Here is a 17,755-nt window from a genome sequence, read left to right as displayed (position 1 = left end):
ATGCAGCAGTATAAAGGAGCTGTTTGCATTCAGGTTGCTAAATGTTACTATAATTGATAGAGACATTGTAGTTATATGGATATATTTACCATTAACATGGTACAATGACAATGGCAGATTCATCTTCCAACCAGATACCTAAATCTAGTAATTTATTCCTAATCCCTGTGATAAGAATAACGTTTGTATTTTTATTTTGTCCAGTGTTTCATAACTCTCTACAATTCGTAACCTCATCATGGATCTTGCCAGAGCTGACAATTGGTGTTTACAACTCTGTCAACGTCCTGGTGGCAAACTTGGAAGTTTATAGCATTACCAGTTTATAAGTTTATACCATATAATTAATTACCAGTTTTGCAAGGACCGGTTGTATAAATCTACTCATTTCCCTGATGCATTTAGAATGAAGTCACCAGTTGACACGCAAACAAGTGCAACTATAAGACGAGCTTAACCAACCTCACATACCGTAATCAGGTTTTGAGGGCAAGTCAGACTGACTATTTTGAAATCCCAATCCCCAGCCAATCTAATTTTTAATTGTTCAAACCTCACTTTATATCAAAAGTCAAAGTGTTGTTGTTTAACATTTACATTAATTTAAAGCTTAAATATTATGAGCTTAAATGTGTGACAATTTCCCCCCACAGTGTGTTATCCAAATGCGACTGGCTTCCAGTGCAAGTGTGAGGAGCAGCTTGTGTGGTCGTTTAACAGCTGCATTAGCTATGGAGCCTGTGATGAGATCTCTAATGGCACATGTACATGCATCAGTGCCATTCCATCTGATGACCAGTACTGCCAGCCATACCAAAGCATAACAGAAGGTAGGCATGCCAGATTTAGCCAAGCAATGTGGCCGGCCAACATAGAAAATGACTGAAGATACATCTTTTAATAAGATTGTGAAGATGTATACAGTAAACATATGACTTATTTGTTGCAATTATTTGACACACACAAAGGCTGTATTGAAAATACTAATGATATTTTCAAACCATAAACATACGCAACCCCTATGTTCCCAGATATTGTGTTATTTTGTATACAGTAGTAACTTCAGTTCAATCTCTTCATCACAGCTTCAACTACGACTACAACCAAACCAACAACTGCAATACCAAGTACGTTTTTTTACATACACCTACTCAGTAGTAGGTCCTGCTGAAAAGGGTGCAGTATTTCCTACTGATATTTTTAGGCCATTTCACTTCAAAAGAGAAATTCACAGGAACAAATACAAGCTGGTTTTCAGAATATACTAAACCATCTATTTTTGAAATACTACGCTGTTTTGAATAGGTTTTATATACAGACTTGTCAAGTCGGTCCTCGGAAGACGGAAGACTCTTTGTTTCTGTGCATCCCCTGTGCATGCCTACATACATAGTTTACATACCTACTACAGTACGCGCGCGTGTGTGTGTGTGTGTGTGTGTGTGTGTGTGTGTGTGTGTGTGTGTGTGTGTGTGTGTGTGTGTGTGTGTGTGTGTGTCAGAGAGAGAGAGAGAGAGAGAGAGAGAAAGAGAGATATATATATTATATTCTTTGAAAGAATTTCTTTCCTATACTGTATATGTATTTGAGAGTCAGCAGTTACCTAAAAAAAGCCAAATCTGAGGTTTACCAAAGGGCTCTATACTAGGCCCCCTCCTTAAGTATCTTTGAGGACAATAACTGACAAGTTAATGCATTGTAAACTTGTGAGATCTGCACTTTTCGCGGAATGTTGGCCCCAGAATAGAAATGCTAGGCGAATCAAACAGATGTACTTCTGGAAATACATTAAAACTAATTTGAAGCTAATGGAGAATGGAGGCTCCTCAAGGAAATGTTTTCACCTGCTGTATGACAAATAATTGTTTTAAGCAACATTTATAGGAACATTTATAGGATTATACAGTATAGTTAAGAGCACCTCACATGTGTGTACTGAAAATAATTTGAAAAAAAGAAAGAAAACAAAAGTAAAAGTAAATTACTAAAAGGACCTGAATATCAAAGATACAAACACATGCAGTGTAAAAACTACATTATTATGAACACAATTATATTTACCGCCCCCACATTTTTCATAAATCCCGACTTTAACCATTGATAAAAGTACAGTAAGCCAAACCACTGTGATATACCTGAGTAAACTAAGTTTTGATCTCTCAAGATAATTAGATAAACAACTCGCAATGACAAGAAGATGGAATAAAAAATTAATATGTGCATAAAACATTCTGTGTGATTTCTGTTTTTCTTATGGAGGAATATCCACAAATGTTCAAATATACAGTGTGTTCTTGTTCTCTTTAATAGGAAACCTGTCAGCTATTGAGCTTGAAGTGGAGATCACTGTTGCCACTGCATCAGTGGGTTCGATAGATACCATCAGGGTCATGCTGGTGAATTTCTCCTTGCCTGTCTTGATCACTGGGAGTTTAAACATAACCGATGTAAATCTAACTACAGGTAAGAACATTTAATGATTAAATTATACTTTTCCTTGACTGTTGATTGAGCGAGTGTGCCTGATGAGTAGCCAGTTTCAAAGTCTTTATTATTTACAGAGTTTGGCATGATGTGTGTGTCTGTGTACTTTTCTTTGATTTCAGTGTGTTCTCCAAACACCAATGGATCACTACAGTGCAGTTGTGAAGACGACTATGGCTGGCCCTGTGACAAGTGTGAAACATACGGTGCATGCTCTAACACTACAACAGAAATCTGTGGATGCATCAATGGCCTTCCTTCTGAACAACAGTTCTGTCAGCCAATCACAGGTGAGTATCTAGCCGTAGCCAATCAGGAAGCAGTGTCTGAAAGTTTTGAGCTGTTTAAATACAGCACAGATTATCGTTATTTTTGCTAGCTGATTGAAGGTCAAGAGATTATGTTTTCAACCCTGTTTCTCTGTGTGTCTGTGTGTTTGTGGTGAATCGTGCAGGCCACTGACTGACATCTGTGTTATTTATATAATTTTTGTGCATGCATCACGTCACGCCCCCGTCCCTCTGGAGTAAAATAGGAAGGAGAGGACCGTGATGCCCCGTTTATTCAGAAGTGCTTCTATAACCTACACCAGTGTTTCTCAAACTTGTTCATATCAAGGACCCCCAAATTAATATGCGTTTGGCCGCAGACTCCCATCTGAAAATATGTGGGGACCGGCCGGGACCCCCAGGGGATCTGGAGATACATGAACTACAGATGGGCACACAGATGGACAGAGATTTTGCACATTTTAGAAGGATCTATCATAGTTACACTCACAGAGGACTACCTCAGTTCTGTGAGCAAAACATATGTGATCAGCTAGCCTGTGAGAAAGCTGGATTCAAGAGTTGTTTATTTATTCGATTTAATTTCTTTAATAATTTTTGTACTTGTTTAGATGTAAGCGGTTATTTAGATGTATTGTCCACAGTTGACATGAGTGTTCATTTTCACTTTTAAAATCTGGCTGTGTTCTGGTATACATGAGAAATGCAGCATCACAGTTGAGCTAAGGAATTCTGTTCAACAGGTCTTGCTTCGTGTCTGATACCATCTACCACAGGTATGATTATGTTTTTTTTAAAACACACACGAATGGGCTGTGTTCAATACTAATACAGTAATGCTAAAACATTCAAACCATAAACATGCACCTCCTATATTCCCAGATATCAGTTGTGTCACTTTGTATAGATAATAACCATCAGTTCAATCTCTTCATCACAGCTTCAACTACACCAAGAACAACAACAACTGCAATACCAAGTAAGTTAGTTGAATTAATAAAAAAAACAAGCTGGCAGAATATAGACCATGTATTTTTTAAGCAGTCTTCTATATAATAGGAAACATAATACAGAATTGTCAAGTTGGTAAATGTTATGCATACAAACTTCTGTCAGATTTTCTCCTGGAGGAATATCCACAAATGTTCAAATATACTGTGTATCTGTTCTTTTTCTCTTTAATAGGAAACCTGTCAGCACTTGAAGTGGACATCACTGTTGCCACTGCATCAGTGGGTTTGATAGATGCTATCAGGGTCTTGCTGGTGAATTTCTCCTTGCCTGTCTTGATCTCTGGGAGTTTAAACATAACAGATGTAAATCTAACTACAGGTAAGAACATTTAATGATTATTGATACTTTCCCTTGACTGCTGATTGAGTGAATGTGTCTGATGAGTAGCCAGTTTCAGTGATTATTATTTACAGAGTTGGGCATGATGTGTGTGTCTGTGTACTTTTCTTTGATTTCCATCTCAGTGTGTTCTCCAAACACCAATGGATCACTACAGTGCAGTTGTGAAGACGACTATGGCTGGCCCTGTGACAAGTGTGAAACATACGGTGCATGCTCTAACACTACAACAGAAATCTGTGGATGCATCAATGGCCTTCCTTCTGAACAACAGTTCTGTCAGCCAATCACAGGTGAGTATATCTAGGCGAACAGGAAGCAGTGTCTGAAAGTTTTGGGCTGTTTAAATACAGCACAGATTATATCTTTGCCAGCTGAATGCAGGTCAAGAGATTATGTTTTCAACCCTGTTTCTTTGTGTGTTTGTGGCGAATCTTGCAGGCCGCTGACTGACATCTATGCTATTTATATTATTTTTTTGCATGCATTAGGCCTACATCATGCCCACCGTCCCTCTACTCTGTAGTAAAATAGGATAGGCCCGTGGTGCCCCGCTTGAGCTGTTTAACCACTCTCAACCTACATGTCCAAAAAATTGAAAATGTATCAAATATTTCAAAAATACAAAATTAAGTGATCTACCAGCTCACATCGCACTGCTACGTGTTGTGAGCTTGTTGATCGGTAGTATACAGGGCTTAAGTGGTTAAACAGTTTAGGGATCATCATTATCATCATTATTATCATAGATTCATTCTCACGAATGATTAGCTCATAGTCCTGTGAGCCATTCATACCCATATAGTATGAGAGTAGTTAGCCAGTGAGAAAGCTGGATTCAAGAGTTGTTTATTGTTTGTTTAATTTATTTGCTTTATTTATTTATTTACAGTATCTATGTATTTATCTATTTTTACTGTGCTATGGTATACATGAGAAATGCAGCATTACAGTTTTGATCTAAGGAATTCTGTTCAACAGGTCTAACTCCGTGCTTGAAACCATCTACCACAGGTATGATTACGTTTTTTCTTTTTCCCCCCACACACAAACAGGCTGTGTTCAATACTACTGCTAAAACTTTCAAACCATGAGCATCCACCTCCTATATTCCCAGACATCAGTTGTAGCATGCAAGCTTGTGATGGACTTTTCCATCGATATTTTATTTTTTCCGCGGACATGCAAAACAAGTGATCAGTAATTTTACCATAATCACATAGCCCTAAATGTATACTAATGGACTCCTGATGTGCCATATTGTCTACTGCTCAATTCCACTGGGCTACACATTTTAAAACAAGCCACTTATCAAAAAAAAAAAAAATCTAAATTATTTTGGGGGGAAAGCCGATCTACAAGCTCACAACAAGGATGTGTTGGCACGGACATGCAAAACAAGTGATCAGTAATATTACCAGAATCACATAGGCCTAGCCCTAAATGTATACTAATGGAAAGGTGTTTAAAAGGCAATCATGTACCCGTACATGATTGCATTATGTGAGGACAATAAGGGCGGATTCACACTATGGTCCCGGGTGCGCACTCCAGACCGCTTGGCAGGTGTCGCGCTAGTGTGAATGTTGCGCATCGTTCCCCGAAACGGATCACCGTTCCGTACCCGAAACCACCTCCGGAGGCAGTCTCGGATCCGGATCATGCGTTTTCGGGTACGGTACGCTGCAATGTGAAAGCAAGCGTACCGTTAGACGGAAGTGGCCCGCTATTTGTAATAGGTGACGGTATATAAACTCGACAAAAACAGTCAACAAAAACACGTCGCAGATCAATCCACAGGGGTTCAACCATGGCCGGATCCGGGAAAGGATCCCTCTGGTCTAATGAAGAAATGTCATGCTTGCTGGACATTTGCGCAAACGAGGACATACAAACACAATTGGACAATACTCACAAAAATGCAGAAATATATGGAGTAATTAGTGAGTATTTGAGGGCTCGAGCCCTCAAATACTCAATAATAGATAGATAGATAGATAGATAGTAGAGATGCGCGGATGGCCTCTCACGTCACCCGAATCCGCATGTACAAATTAATTATCCGCCCGTTATCCAACCAATAATTATATTATCCAATTTAAATATCCACACCAACCGTTTTTCCCGTATGTCAAAATATTATTATTTTCTGGTATTCCCCGTTAGTTTTAGTATTAGTTGTGCAATGCGATCACAAAATGCATTGATTTAGCCTATGGAATGTCGGTGCGTCTTTTTTCTTTTTTTGAAACCGGTGCTGCGCTGAACATACAGACTCTGTGCGGCATCCAACATACAGGCATCCAACATACATGCGGCATCCAACATACAGAGCCCACTGCTCTGCTGCACTGAACATACAGACTCTGTATGTTCAGCGCAGCACCGGTTTAAAAAAAAGAAAAAAGACGCACCGACATTCCATAGGCTAAATCAATGCATTTTGTGATCGCATCGCACAGAGGCTGCTCTACACACTCACACAGACACAAGCACGCAGAGATTTAGCTATTTTATGGATAGATATATTAGATGTCATTAATTTATTTACCGCAATATTTCACCCGAGATAGATAGATAGATAGATAGATAGATAGATAGATAGATACTTTCTCTCTGGGTCCACACATTTGCAAAGTGGACACTTAAGATGCTAAAACCATATACCATATATATACATATACATATATATATATATATATATATATATATATATATATATATATATATATATATATATAGTATATCTTGTGGATATATTGTGGAGTTTCAGCTACTATGCATCCCAGAAATATATAGCTTATAAGGCTTTGTAATTTCAAATTTGTAAGTAAATATGGTAACTCATTTAGATGTAGGCCTACGTAGGTTTATGGTTTCCCAAGGACTATAGCCGTTTCACTCATGATGCAATTTCTCTTTCATAACAGATACATACATGTGCCAGATAATCCCCACACCAAGAGAGTAAAAAAAGAAAAGACGTTGGATTGATTGATTGATGTACTTTATTTAGACATGAGACATGAGAAACAGTACATGGAAGTACAATTCACAATACAAGGTTTCAGTCATTCAGTCCGACTTCACTGTATAGGCTACTATAGTTGCCTTTTCATAAATGATAGATTTTTGTACTTAAGCTGTCGTGAAAGTTTATAATATTTAGAGAAATTTAAAGTTTCAAATGCAAAAGTAGTAGTAGTTGTGAAGGTTAGCAAACTGGACATTTAGACTGAATGTTTCCTGTATCCTCATCTTGCGCTAATGCACACAAGTGTTTCACCAGGTTTTATTTGTGTTGTTTCTCATAAGCGTACATCCATTGTCCGTCAACAACACAGCAGTCTGTGCCTTGACTTCTGTGCGCTCACTGCGCTCAGTGCGTTGACTCTCTCCCCAGCCGCAACCCTATATTTATGTGCGACCAGCACAAACATTGTCACATAGTTGATGACGTCTGTGTCAACTGGCGAACCACTATGTGCATGCCGCCACCTATAGGATCGGGGGTATATATGCAAGTGTACTCTGGTGCGCAAGGATCTTGGCCAATGTGAATGCCGGCCAGCTGGTAGAGGCCATTCGTACTCGGGAACGGTTCGAATGCAAACGGACCCAGTGTGAAGCCGCCCTAAGACAACAAGATTCCCTGAAAATGTAATTTTTTTTTAAGACAATGGATTAATGGAGTGTGAGGTGTGTAAGAAAGACAATGAAACAAATAAAGTCAACGGTATGTGACCACACTGAAAAATGGTGCAGGAAAAGAGCAAAAACAGATGGCAAGTCATCTGTTGAGAAGGAGCACCAAGGCAGAGGAGGGCAAAACTGGACAAGTAAAGCTGATTTACGTCAGTTGAGAGAATGTGTTTCAAATTGTCCAATAATACCAATAACAACCATAACACTCCACAATCATAATCCATGGAAACCCTTGATCCACAGCCTCACCATCAGACCTCCTCACATCTGATCAAAGTTAGGCTTTGCATCAAACTATTGTGACACTGCATTCCTTTCAATCCTGCCACCCCCTTCATTAATCACTCATCATGTACTGTTTTCACTCTTGGTTTGTTCCATCGGCATACCTTAGACTTTCTCATCAACATAGTCATAGACTACAGTACCTGTAGTCTATGACTGTAGGTTATAGATAGCATCTACCACAGGGATGATTATGCTTTTTTTTAAACACACAAATGGGCTGTGTTCAATACTAATACAGTAATGCTAAAACGTTCAAACCATAAACAAGCACCTCCTATATTCCCAGATATCAGTTGTGTCACTTTGTATAGATAATAACCATCAGTTCAATTCATTGCATGCATTTAGAAGTGCTAATTTTGGGCCAGTTTCACTTCAATAAGACTTATAAAAATAAATCAAAAACAAGCTGGCAGAATATAGACCACGTATTTTTTATCTTCTATATAATAGGAAACATAATACAGAATTGTCAAGTTGGTAAATGTTATGCATACAAACTTCGGTCAGATTTTCTCATGGAGGAATATCCGCAAATGTTCAAATATACTGTGTATCTGTTCTTTTTCTCTTTAATGGGAAACCTGTCAGCACTTGAAGTGGACATCACTGTTGCCACTGCATCAGTGGGTTTGATAGATGCTATCAGGGTCTTGCTGGTGAATTTCTCCTTGCCTGTCTTGATCTCTGGGAGTTTAAACATAACAGATGTAAATCTAACTACAGGTAAGAACATTTAATGATTATTGATACTTTCCCTTGACTGCTGATTGAGTGAATGTGTCTGATGAGTAGCCAGTTTCAGTGATTATTATTTACAGAGTTGGGCATGATGTGTGTGTCTGTGTACTTTTCTTTGATTTCCATCCCAGTGTGTTCTCCAAACACCAATGGATCACTACAGTGCTGTTGTGAAGACAACTATGGCTGGCCCTCTAACATTACAACAGAAATATGTGGATGCATCAATGGCCTTCCTTCTGATCAACAGTTCTGTCAGCCAATCACAGGTGAGCATATCTAGGCAATCAGGAAGCAGTGTCTGAAAGTTTTGGGCTGTTTAAATACAGCACAGATTATGTTTTTGCAAGCTGGTCAAGAGATTATGTTTTCAACCCTGTTTCTTTGTGTGTTTGTGGCGAATCTTGCAGGCTGCTGACTGACATCTATGCTATTTATATTATTTTTTTGCATGCATTACATCACACCCCCCCCATCCCTCTGTAGTAAAATAGTAAGGATAGGCCCGTGGTGCCCCGCTTGAGCTGTTTAACCACTCTCAACCTACATGTCCAAAAAATGGAAAATTAATAAAATCTTTCAAAAATACAAAATTAAGTGATCTACCAGCTCACATCGCACTGATACGTGTTGTGAGCTTGTAGATCGGTAGTATACAGGGCTTAAGTGGTTAAACAGTTTAGGGATCATCATTATCATCATTATTATCATAGATTTATCTCACGGATGATTAGCTCACAGTCCTGTGAGCCATTCATACCCGTACAGAGTAGTTAGCCAGTGAGAAAGCTGGATTCAAGAGTTGTTTATTGTTTGTTTTATTTATTTGCCTTATTTATTTATTTACAGTATCTATTTATTGTCTCCGCCGAAGGTGGAGAATATGTTTTCGCTTTGTGTGAGCAAACATTGTTAGCCAAGCTAACATTGGGCAAGCTCCACGTGACACGTGTCAATTTGTTGACACCAATGCCTCTGATTGGCTAGAGGGACGCGTGACGAAATAAAATTCTATAAATAGGTGTGTCACTTCAAAAAGCCATTACTTTTTGAAGTGAGGTAAAACAGGATCAATCAGACTTGATTGGAACAGTACCTTCAGTAAGTCCAAGTCACCCGTCTGTGCGTGTGTGTTTCCCTCTGAGAACACCTAACATTGGTCAAGCAAAGGCGCAGAAGGCCAAAGCTAAGAAAGCATACTCATCTACAATTGTAACGTAGAAGAGGACTAGAGTTGAAATGATCCCACAACAAAGCCGAACTCTTAATACGTGTCAATATGTTGACATCAATGTCTCTGATTTGCTAGAGGGACGCATGACGAAATACAATCCTATAATAAAAAGGTGTGTCACTTCAAAAAGCCGTTTACGTTTTTGAAGCGAGGTAAGACAGGATCAATCAGTCTTGATTGGAACAGTATCTTCTAGTCCAAATCACCCGTCCGTGCGTGTGTGTGTCCCTCTGAGAACACCTAACATTGGTCAAACAAAGGCGCAGAAGGCCAAAGCTGATCAAACACACCAATCAACTGCTGAAACTGTTCAAGACAATGAAGATGAAGAAGACAGACAAGTATTTGAACAAACCAGTCAATTATGACGACTCCCATATGATAGATTGCTTCAATGTAAACAGAGCATTGCTTCAATTAAACAGAGCTAAGAATCATAAAGAAAGAATGAAATTAATCAGAGACAAAAAATCGCTAAATGACAAAAGACGAAGACTAGCCATGAATGCTTACAATATGACACAGCAAAGATTGCTACAATCTCTGGAAGAAAAAGTAGAAGAGTCTGAAGAGAACATCGAAAGGAAAAAAAGGAACTGGTCAGAGTATTTAAATAATGAAAGACAACATCAACAAGCACATAACACGAGTAAGAAGAAACGATACAGATCACAAGAATTAGAAGTTAATGAAGCTGCTCTCGCATTCTTAAAAGACGGATGCCTTGACCCTTGCTTTTTATTTAACTAAAATATATATCTTTTACCCTACTGTATCTCATTAGTTATTGCTATGATAATATAATTGCTATAGTCTGCTGGCGGAGACTTGTGCTCCGAGGAGCACATTTTCTAGTTTATATATTTTTTACTGTGCTATGGTATACATGAGAAATGCAGCATTACAGTTTAGATCTAAGGAATTCTGTTCAACAGGTCTTCGTCCGTGTATACAATATACAGTTTAGGAACAATAACAAAAATGTAATGAAAAAAAAATAGCAACAAAGGAAATAAAGTCAATATAATAGATTTATGGTCACAATACATGCATCACTTGAAATAATGTTCACCTCGTACAGAGTAAAAATGTACAAACTCATTGGAATTATACATGTTATCTTCATAGAAAGATCCAACAAGCAGATGTTTTCTTTATATCTTGCAGCCGTCCGGTAAACCTTTATCCTAATTATCCACACATTCACACCTTAATGTCTAATATCATACTTGCTGCTATGCATGGACCTACCAACGTGCTACCACCTTTGTGTTTAACCATATGGACCTTATGTCTAACCTCATGTACATACTGTACCAGCTGGATTGTGCTACATATATGTAAATATCTTCTTCTTTTTTTGCCTATCCTTGACATGTTTTTCTGTTTTTCTTTCTTTCTCACCTTGCTCTCCCATCTTCTTTATCTGTTTCTCTTGATCTCTTCCTGAAAACAACAAAAACGAAGGAGTTTGCACAATAACAAATTTCACTAACTTTTTACACCTGTAAACCTGTGATGTGACAATAAAGATGATTCTCATTCACTTTCTTACTCTTTTTTTCTTTCTCTTCCCAGCCCCTTGTGCCCCATATAACGTTACTGCCAGTCTGGTGTGTCCCAACTCAACCCATGTGACCTGGTTGGGAAGCCCCAGTGCCACAGCTTACAATGTGACAGCGGTGGGCCAGAATGTACACATATATTACTGCTACACCAACAGTACCAGCTGTCAGATACCCAACATGCACTGTGGCCAGAACTATACCATCACAGTGACACCATATGCTGACTCAGTTGCTGGGAATCCCAGCTTTCCTTATCAGTTCATTGCAGGTACAGAGCAGCAACAAGATTAAAATCAAAAAACGATGTACTAATCTGAATAATTCTATCAGACTAATTAAAATATTCTCCACATACTTTGTATGTGTTCAGTTCAACGAAGCGTCAAAGAGAATAAACTTTATTTTTCTCCACTTCTTCCCTCTTATGTCTCCAGGTCCCTGCCCACCCAGTAATGTTTCTGTTTCTACATTATGCGGGGTTAGCACAGTGTCCTGGTCCCCTGACACAGGAGCAGACATGTACATAGCAACAGCAACAACACATGGACACATCCACTCCTGTAACTTAAGCAATGCAAACTCCTGCTCTTTCACTGATCTATACTGTGGTGAAAACTACTCTGTCACTGTTGTAGCTGTTGACAGAGGTTGTCACAGTCAACCAAGTTCAGCTGTGGATCTGAAAACAGGTGAGATGTTCACCAAAGACACCGTAATGCTGATTTGTTTTTTCTCTCTGGGAGTCAACTTAATTCAATTGAATGATTAAAAATCTAGTTATGGATGAATACATGCATTGAGTAAAGGGTGGAAGGAAAAAATAAGTTGCCCCATTTCTCCTTATTAACTTTGAGATTAAAACAAAAACGATGGAGCTTGCACAATAACACATTTCACTCACTTTTTACACCTGTAAACCTGTGATGTGACAATAAATATGATTCTCATTGACTTTCTTACTCTTTTTTTTCTTTCTCTTCCCAGCCCCGTGTGCCCCATATAACGTTACTGCCAGTCTGGTGTGTCCCAACTCAACCCATGTGACCTGGTTGGGAAGCCCCAGTGCCACAGCTTACAACGTGACAGCGGTGGGCCAGAATGTACACATATATTACTGCTACACCAACAGTACCAGCTGTCAGATACCCAACATGCACTGTGGCCAGAACTACACCATCACAGTGACACCATATGCTGACTCATGTGCTGGGAATCCCAGCACTCCTTATCAGTTCATTGCAGGTACAGAGCAGCAACAAGACTTAAAATCTAAAAACGATGTACTAATCTGAATAATCTCCAACAGACAAATTCTATCATACTAATACTAAATATCCTCCACATACCTTGTATGTGTTCAGTTCAAAAAAGCGCCAAAGAGAATAAACTTAATTTTTCTCCACTTCTTCCCTCTTATGTCTCCAGGTCCCTGCCCACCCAGTAATGTTACTGTTTCTACATTATGCGGGGTTAGCACAGTGTCCTGGTCCCCTGACACAGGAGCAGACATGTACATAGCAACAGCAACAACACATGGACACATCCACACCTGTAACTCAAGCAATGCAAACTCCTGCTCTTTCACTGATCTATACTGTGGTGAAAACTACTCTGTCACTGTTGTAGCTGTTGACAGAGGTTGTCACAGTCAACCAAGTTCAGCTATGGATCTGAAAACAGGTGAGATGTTCACCAAAGACACCGTAATGCTGATTTGTTTTTAAATGAGGCTTTGTACCTGTTTTCTCCATACATGGGCATGGTCACTTTGTCCTTAGGCCCCAGCCATAAAAGTCTGTCCCCCTTTCATCCATACATGGGCATGTTTTGTACCTGTTTTCTCCATACATGGGCGAAAAACAGGTTTTGGTCACTTTGTCCTTAGGCCCCAGCCATAAAAGTCTGTCCCCCTTTCGTCCATACATGGGCATGTTTTGTACCTGTTTGCTCCATACATGGGCAAAAAACTGGTTTTGGTCACTTTGTCCTTAGGCCCCAGCCATAAAAGTCTGTCCCCCTTTCGTCCATACATGGGCATAGACACAGGCTGACACGTCATGTGAAGTCTGGGTCTGGCAGAACCAGGTCTCCTGATCTTGTTTCTCTCTGGGAGTCAACTTAATTCAATTGGATGATTAAAAATCTAGAGGTTACGTAGGTAACCCCGGTTCTTTTAGTTTAGGAATGAGACACTCACTATGGGAAACAGCGCCATCTGGCGATGCAACAGAGCTACACAATACGCTCCCGGGGCCCATATATTGGGCAAGAGGGTATGTCACGTCACCGGCTGTCTCTTCCCCTTTCCGGAAGGACATATAAGGCCCGGTCGTGACGTAGTACTTCCTCTTAACACAGTTCCTCTGTTCGCAAAGGCGAAACAAAAGGGGTGTTTGGTGAGTGTCTCACTCCTAAACTAAAAGAACCGGGGTTACCTACGTAACCTCTAGTTCTTTTTCGTTTTGAGTCGTGAGACACTCACTATGGGATCTATAAACCCCCCGGAAGCGTTAAAAACGTTCAATCCCTGAAAAAAACGCACATGCCCCCTCCGGCCCTGGGGCCGACCTCTGGGGCGCCCAGACCCTCCGGGCCCGGACGCGGCATAAGGGACAAGAAAAGAAGGCCCTGACAGACCGCAGTCTGCCCTATTCAGCTAATAGACATACAAAGTCTGCAGTATACTAACCCTGTAACCAAGGGAACAGGGCCCCCTGCTCCTGAGACAAACTGATCGTTGGTCCCAAGGATCATTTCAGGAGGAGAAAACCTCAAGTAGATGAGGCCGCCACACCTAGGACTGCGTGCGCCACCGAGGACGCCGCCACGTCCATGCCATAAAACGCTCCAAAGGTCGAAGGTGACGACCAATCAGCGGCCGTGCAAATCTCCTGACCCGAAGCTCCCTAGAGAGGGCCCAGGAAGCAGCCACCCCTCCAGTAGAGTGATTCCTCAGTCCATTTAGGTACTGGGGCTCCACCACCAGTCTAGGCGAGCCTTACAGCCTCAACGATCCACCTGGAGAGCGTCGTTCTGGCGATCGTTTTCCTCTGGTTACCGCGGCCACAGGAGACAAAGAGCTGCGTAGACGACCTGTTGGCCGCCGTCCTCTGACATTAGAGCTCTAAAGCCCTCACTGGGCAGAGACAGCGCAACCGCTTATCCTCCGCCGATGTGAAAGGAGGTAGACGGAAAGCCACCAACCCAACCAGAGCCGGTGCCACCACCCCGGTCTTGGTAACAAACGCCAGGTTCGGTTCCAAAAGAAACCTCCTGTCGTGTAGTAGAGAATCTCAAGCACTCCGAACTCACCGAGAGTGTGTGTAGGTCACTAACTCCTTTAGCCGTAGACAGGGCCACCAAGAGGACCGTCTTAAGACTAACTAATTTCAGGTCCGCAGCCTTGAAAGGCCCAAAGGGAAAGCGGCAGAGTGCACGCAGCACCACTGCCAGATCCCCAGCTGGGAACAGAAGCCTTGCCCGACCTGAATGGTATCCACCACATCAGGAGGCAAGCCACACGAGTCTAAGGTAGCCCTCTCAGGGGCCAGACCCACCGGTCTAGGTCCCGGGGCTGTCGATCTCGTCCCCTGCCTACCGCGGCTGGTCCGTGATCGGAGGGAGAGGCCATGGCCTGGTGTGAAGGAGAGGAGTCACCTCTGATCTCCACACGCCCAAAACCGGCGCCACCGACAGCGCAGACAAATCATCCCGTGTTCGGCCAAACCTGGCCCAACAGCAGATCCGTCCCGCTGTTCAGGAGGCCCGGGACATGAGCCGCACAAATCGATGCGAGGCGTGAGTCGCACAACGTCGTCAGCTCGCATGCTAGTCTGTCTATCATTCGGGGGCCCAAGCCTCCCTGTCTGTTGACATAACACATGGTTGTAGTGTCGTCTGTCCTGATCAGGACAAGTCAACCGCTGATACGAGCCTCAAGGTGTCTGAGTGCGAGAAACACTGCCATCAGCCCCAGGTAGTTGGTGTGGGCCGACTGTAGACTGAGGTCCCACACCCCCCTGGCCACGCGGCCCTCGTGGACGGCGCCCCAGCCTATGAGGCTGGCGTCCGTCGCGATGACCCTCCGTTAGATCACAGTACTTATACTGACACCCTCTGACAGAGAAAGTGCGCGTGACCACAGCCTGAGTGAATCCATGCAAAGTGGAGACACCAGACCTTGTCGAGGCCCCCTGGTAGGCGGGATCCTGAGAGCCCGCATCCACCTTTGAAAAGGTCTCAAAATAGCCTACTTAGGCGGATCAGGTGTATGGCCGAAGCCATGAGACCCGCCACATGCAAGCACAGCCTGTAAGTGACTTTCTTTCCTATGCGAAAAGACCTCACACAGGACAGGAAGCCGTCTGTCCTCTCCTGGGACAGACGTGCTGCGAGCTTGGTCGAGTCCAGTGAGATCCCTATAAGGGAGGTCTGCCGAGACGGAACCAAAACGCTCCTTTGGAAAGAGACGGTGAAACCCCAACAGTAAGCGTCCCTCAGGTCTATGTTGGTCCACCTGTCCCCCTGCCAAACCCTGCGCAGGAGCGCCAGGGTCGTCAGCATACAAAACTTGAATTCGTAAGAGACTTGTTGAGACCCCTTAATCCAGAATGGGTCGCATATCCTCCCCCCTTCTTTTTTGACCAGAACATATTCCGAAGAAAAACCAGTCGGTTCCGATTCGTAGATAGTTTTCTGATAGCACCCTTGCTCAGTAGAGAGAGACCCTCTCTCCCAGAGACATGGCTGCATTACCTCTCCGCATGAGAGAAACAACATTGTGTCTGACATAGGAGGTATGTAAAAGGCACGTGGAAAAACACATCAGTGCAACCGCAGTGTGTTGTTGTTGTCCAGGCCCAGGGGAGCTGACCAGTACAACCACAGTGTGTTACTGCTGTACTGAGCCTGACCAGTACAAACACAGTGTAACACTGGCGTACCTACTGTAATAAGCAACACTGTGTTGTTGTGAGTGAGGCTAGTTTAGCCACTAAGTGAAACAACAGTAGCCTGACTGGGGGCTATGCTAGCATAGAAGCTATCCAAGCTAGTCAAAGGCTGACTCACCATGAGCGAGGAGACGTTGAAATCCATTTCCAAGGGGATCGGTGACGTCGTCACGTGATCCAGCGGGTCTGCACGCGCGGTGCCTGTTAGAGGTCGTGGAACGGTAGCGGTGGTAGGTCACCGCGGTGTTGCCTCAGCGGGGCTGGCTAAGCGCTGCACTTTAGAGAAACCACACTGCTATGTGTCGTTGCGAGTGAGGGCAGTTAGCTGCTAAGTGAAAACCTGGGAGAACAATACCTTGTCCGAACTGGGAGGTTTCACGGTGAACTGTCGTCTGTAACCCTTCTGTATGGTGCGTAACACCCAAGGAGACGGGTTGCAAGCTTTCCATTGCGTCATTCGCCCCACAGACCGTTTGGTTTTTACCATGGGAACTAGTGACGTCGTTGTCTTATCCAGTGGGCCCGTACGAGTGGCGCCCGCTAGACATTATGGGCGTTAAATGACTGACCAGGGAATTCGGGGAAGTCGCGTGACCGTGCACGACATTCCTCCCTGATGTCAACATCTGGTCTAACCTGGTCGCCGCCATCTCGTCTCGACCTGGCTGTCGAGCTAGAGTTGTTAGTCGGGCCCTCTTCCTCGGTGGAGGCGTTCTGTCGCCCTCCAGAGGTGAGGGGGGCACAGTACACAGAGGGTTAGAAAACACGTTTGATCCTCTCTGATTGCTCCCTAGCTTAGGAGAGAGAACCTCTCTCAAAGTTAGCGCACAATACCTTGTCCGACATGGGGGGTTTTGTGGAGAAATGTATCTTGTAACCCTTCTGTATGGTGCGAAGCACCCAAGGAGACGGGTGACAAGCTTTCCATTGCGCCAAGCAGCGAGCTAGAGGGTGGGGGAGGGGTGCTGCTGTCACTCGTCCCACAGACCGTTCGGCCGTTGTCATGGAAACTAGTGACGTGGCCGATCGCTCCGGTGGGACCACACGTGTGGTGCCCACTAGAGACAGTATAGGCGTTAAATGACTGACTGGGAGATTCAAGGAAGTCACGTGACCCCGCACGCGATGCCTCCCTGACGT

General features: G+C 42.7%; 1 protein-coding gene across 1 annotated transcript in view; it reads left to right on the top strand.

Moving 5' to 3' along the window:
- LOC308103855 (uncharacterized protein) overlaps positions 1-17,755 on the top strand; it is a 164,163-nt gene that overhangs the window by 8,450 nt on the left and 137,958 nt on the right. The window contains exons 5-16 of the mRNA XM_080454047.1: positions 654-830; positions 1,086-1,127; positions 2,311-2,463; positions 2,607-2,774; positions 3,518-3,550; positions 3,715-3,753; positions 3,960-4,106; positions 4,253-4,420; positions 5,109-5,141; positions 8,712-8,846; positions 8,993-9,130; positions 11,674-11,931. Coding sequence (XP_080310173.1) covers positions 654-830; positions 1,086-1,127; positions 2,311-2,463; positions 2,607-2,774; positions 3,518-3,550; positions 3,715-3,753; positions 3,960-4,106; positions 4,253-4,420; positions 5,109-5,141; positions 8,712-8,846; positions 8,993-9,130; positions 11,674-11,931 — 1,491 coding nt within the window. The remainder of the gene's footprint in view (positions 1-653; positions 831-1,085; positions 1,128-2,310; positions 2,464-2,606; positions 2,775-3,517; positions 3,551-3,714; positions 3,754-3,959; positions 4,107-4,252; positions 4,421-5,108; positions 5,142-8,711; positions 8,847-8,992; positions 9,131-11,673; positions 11,932-17,755) is intronic.

This window comes from Gymnoscopelus braueri, assembly GCF_963280865.1.
Source record: "Gymnoscopelus braueri genome assembly, chromosome: 16".
Classification (NCBI taxonomy): Eukaryota; Metazoa; Chordata; class Actinopteri; order Myctophiformes; family Myctophidae; genus Gymnoscopelus; species Gymnoscopelus braueri.
The sequence above is the reverse complement of the archived record's forward strand: the minus strand, read 5'-3'. Positions and strand labels throughout refer to the sequence as shown.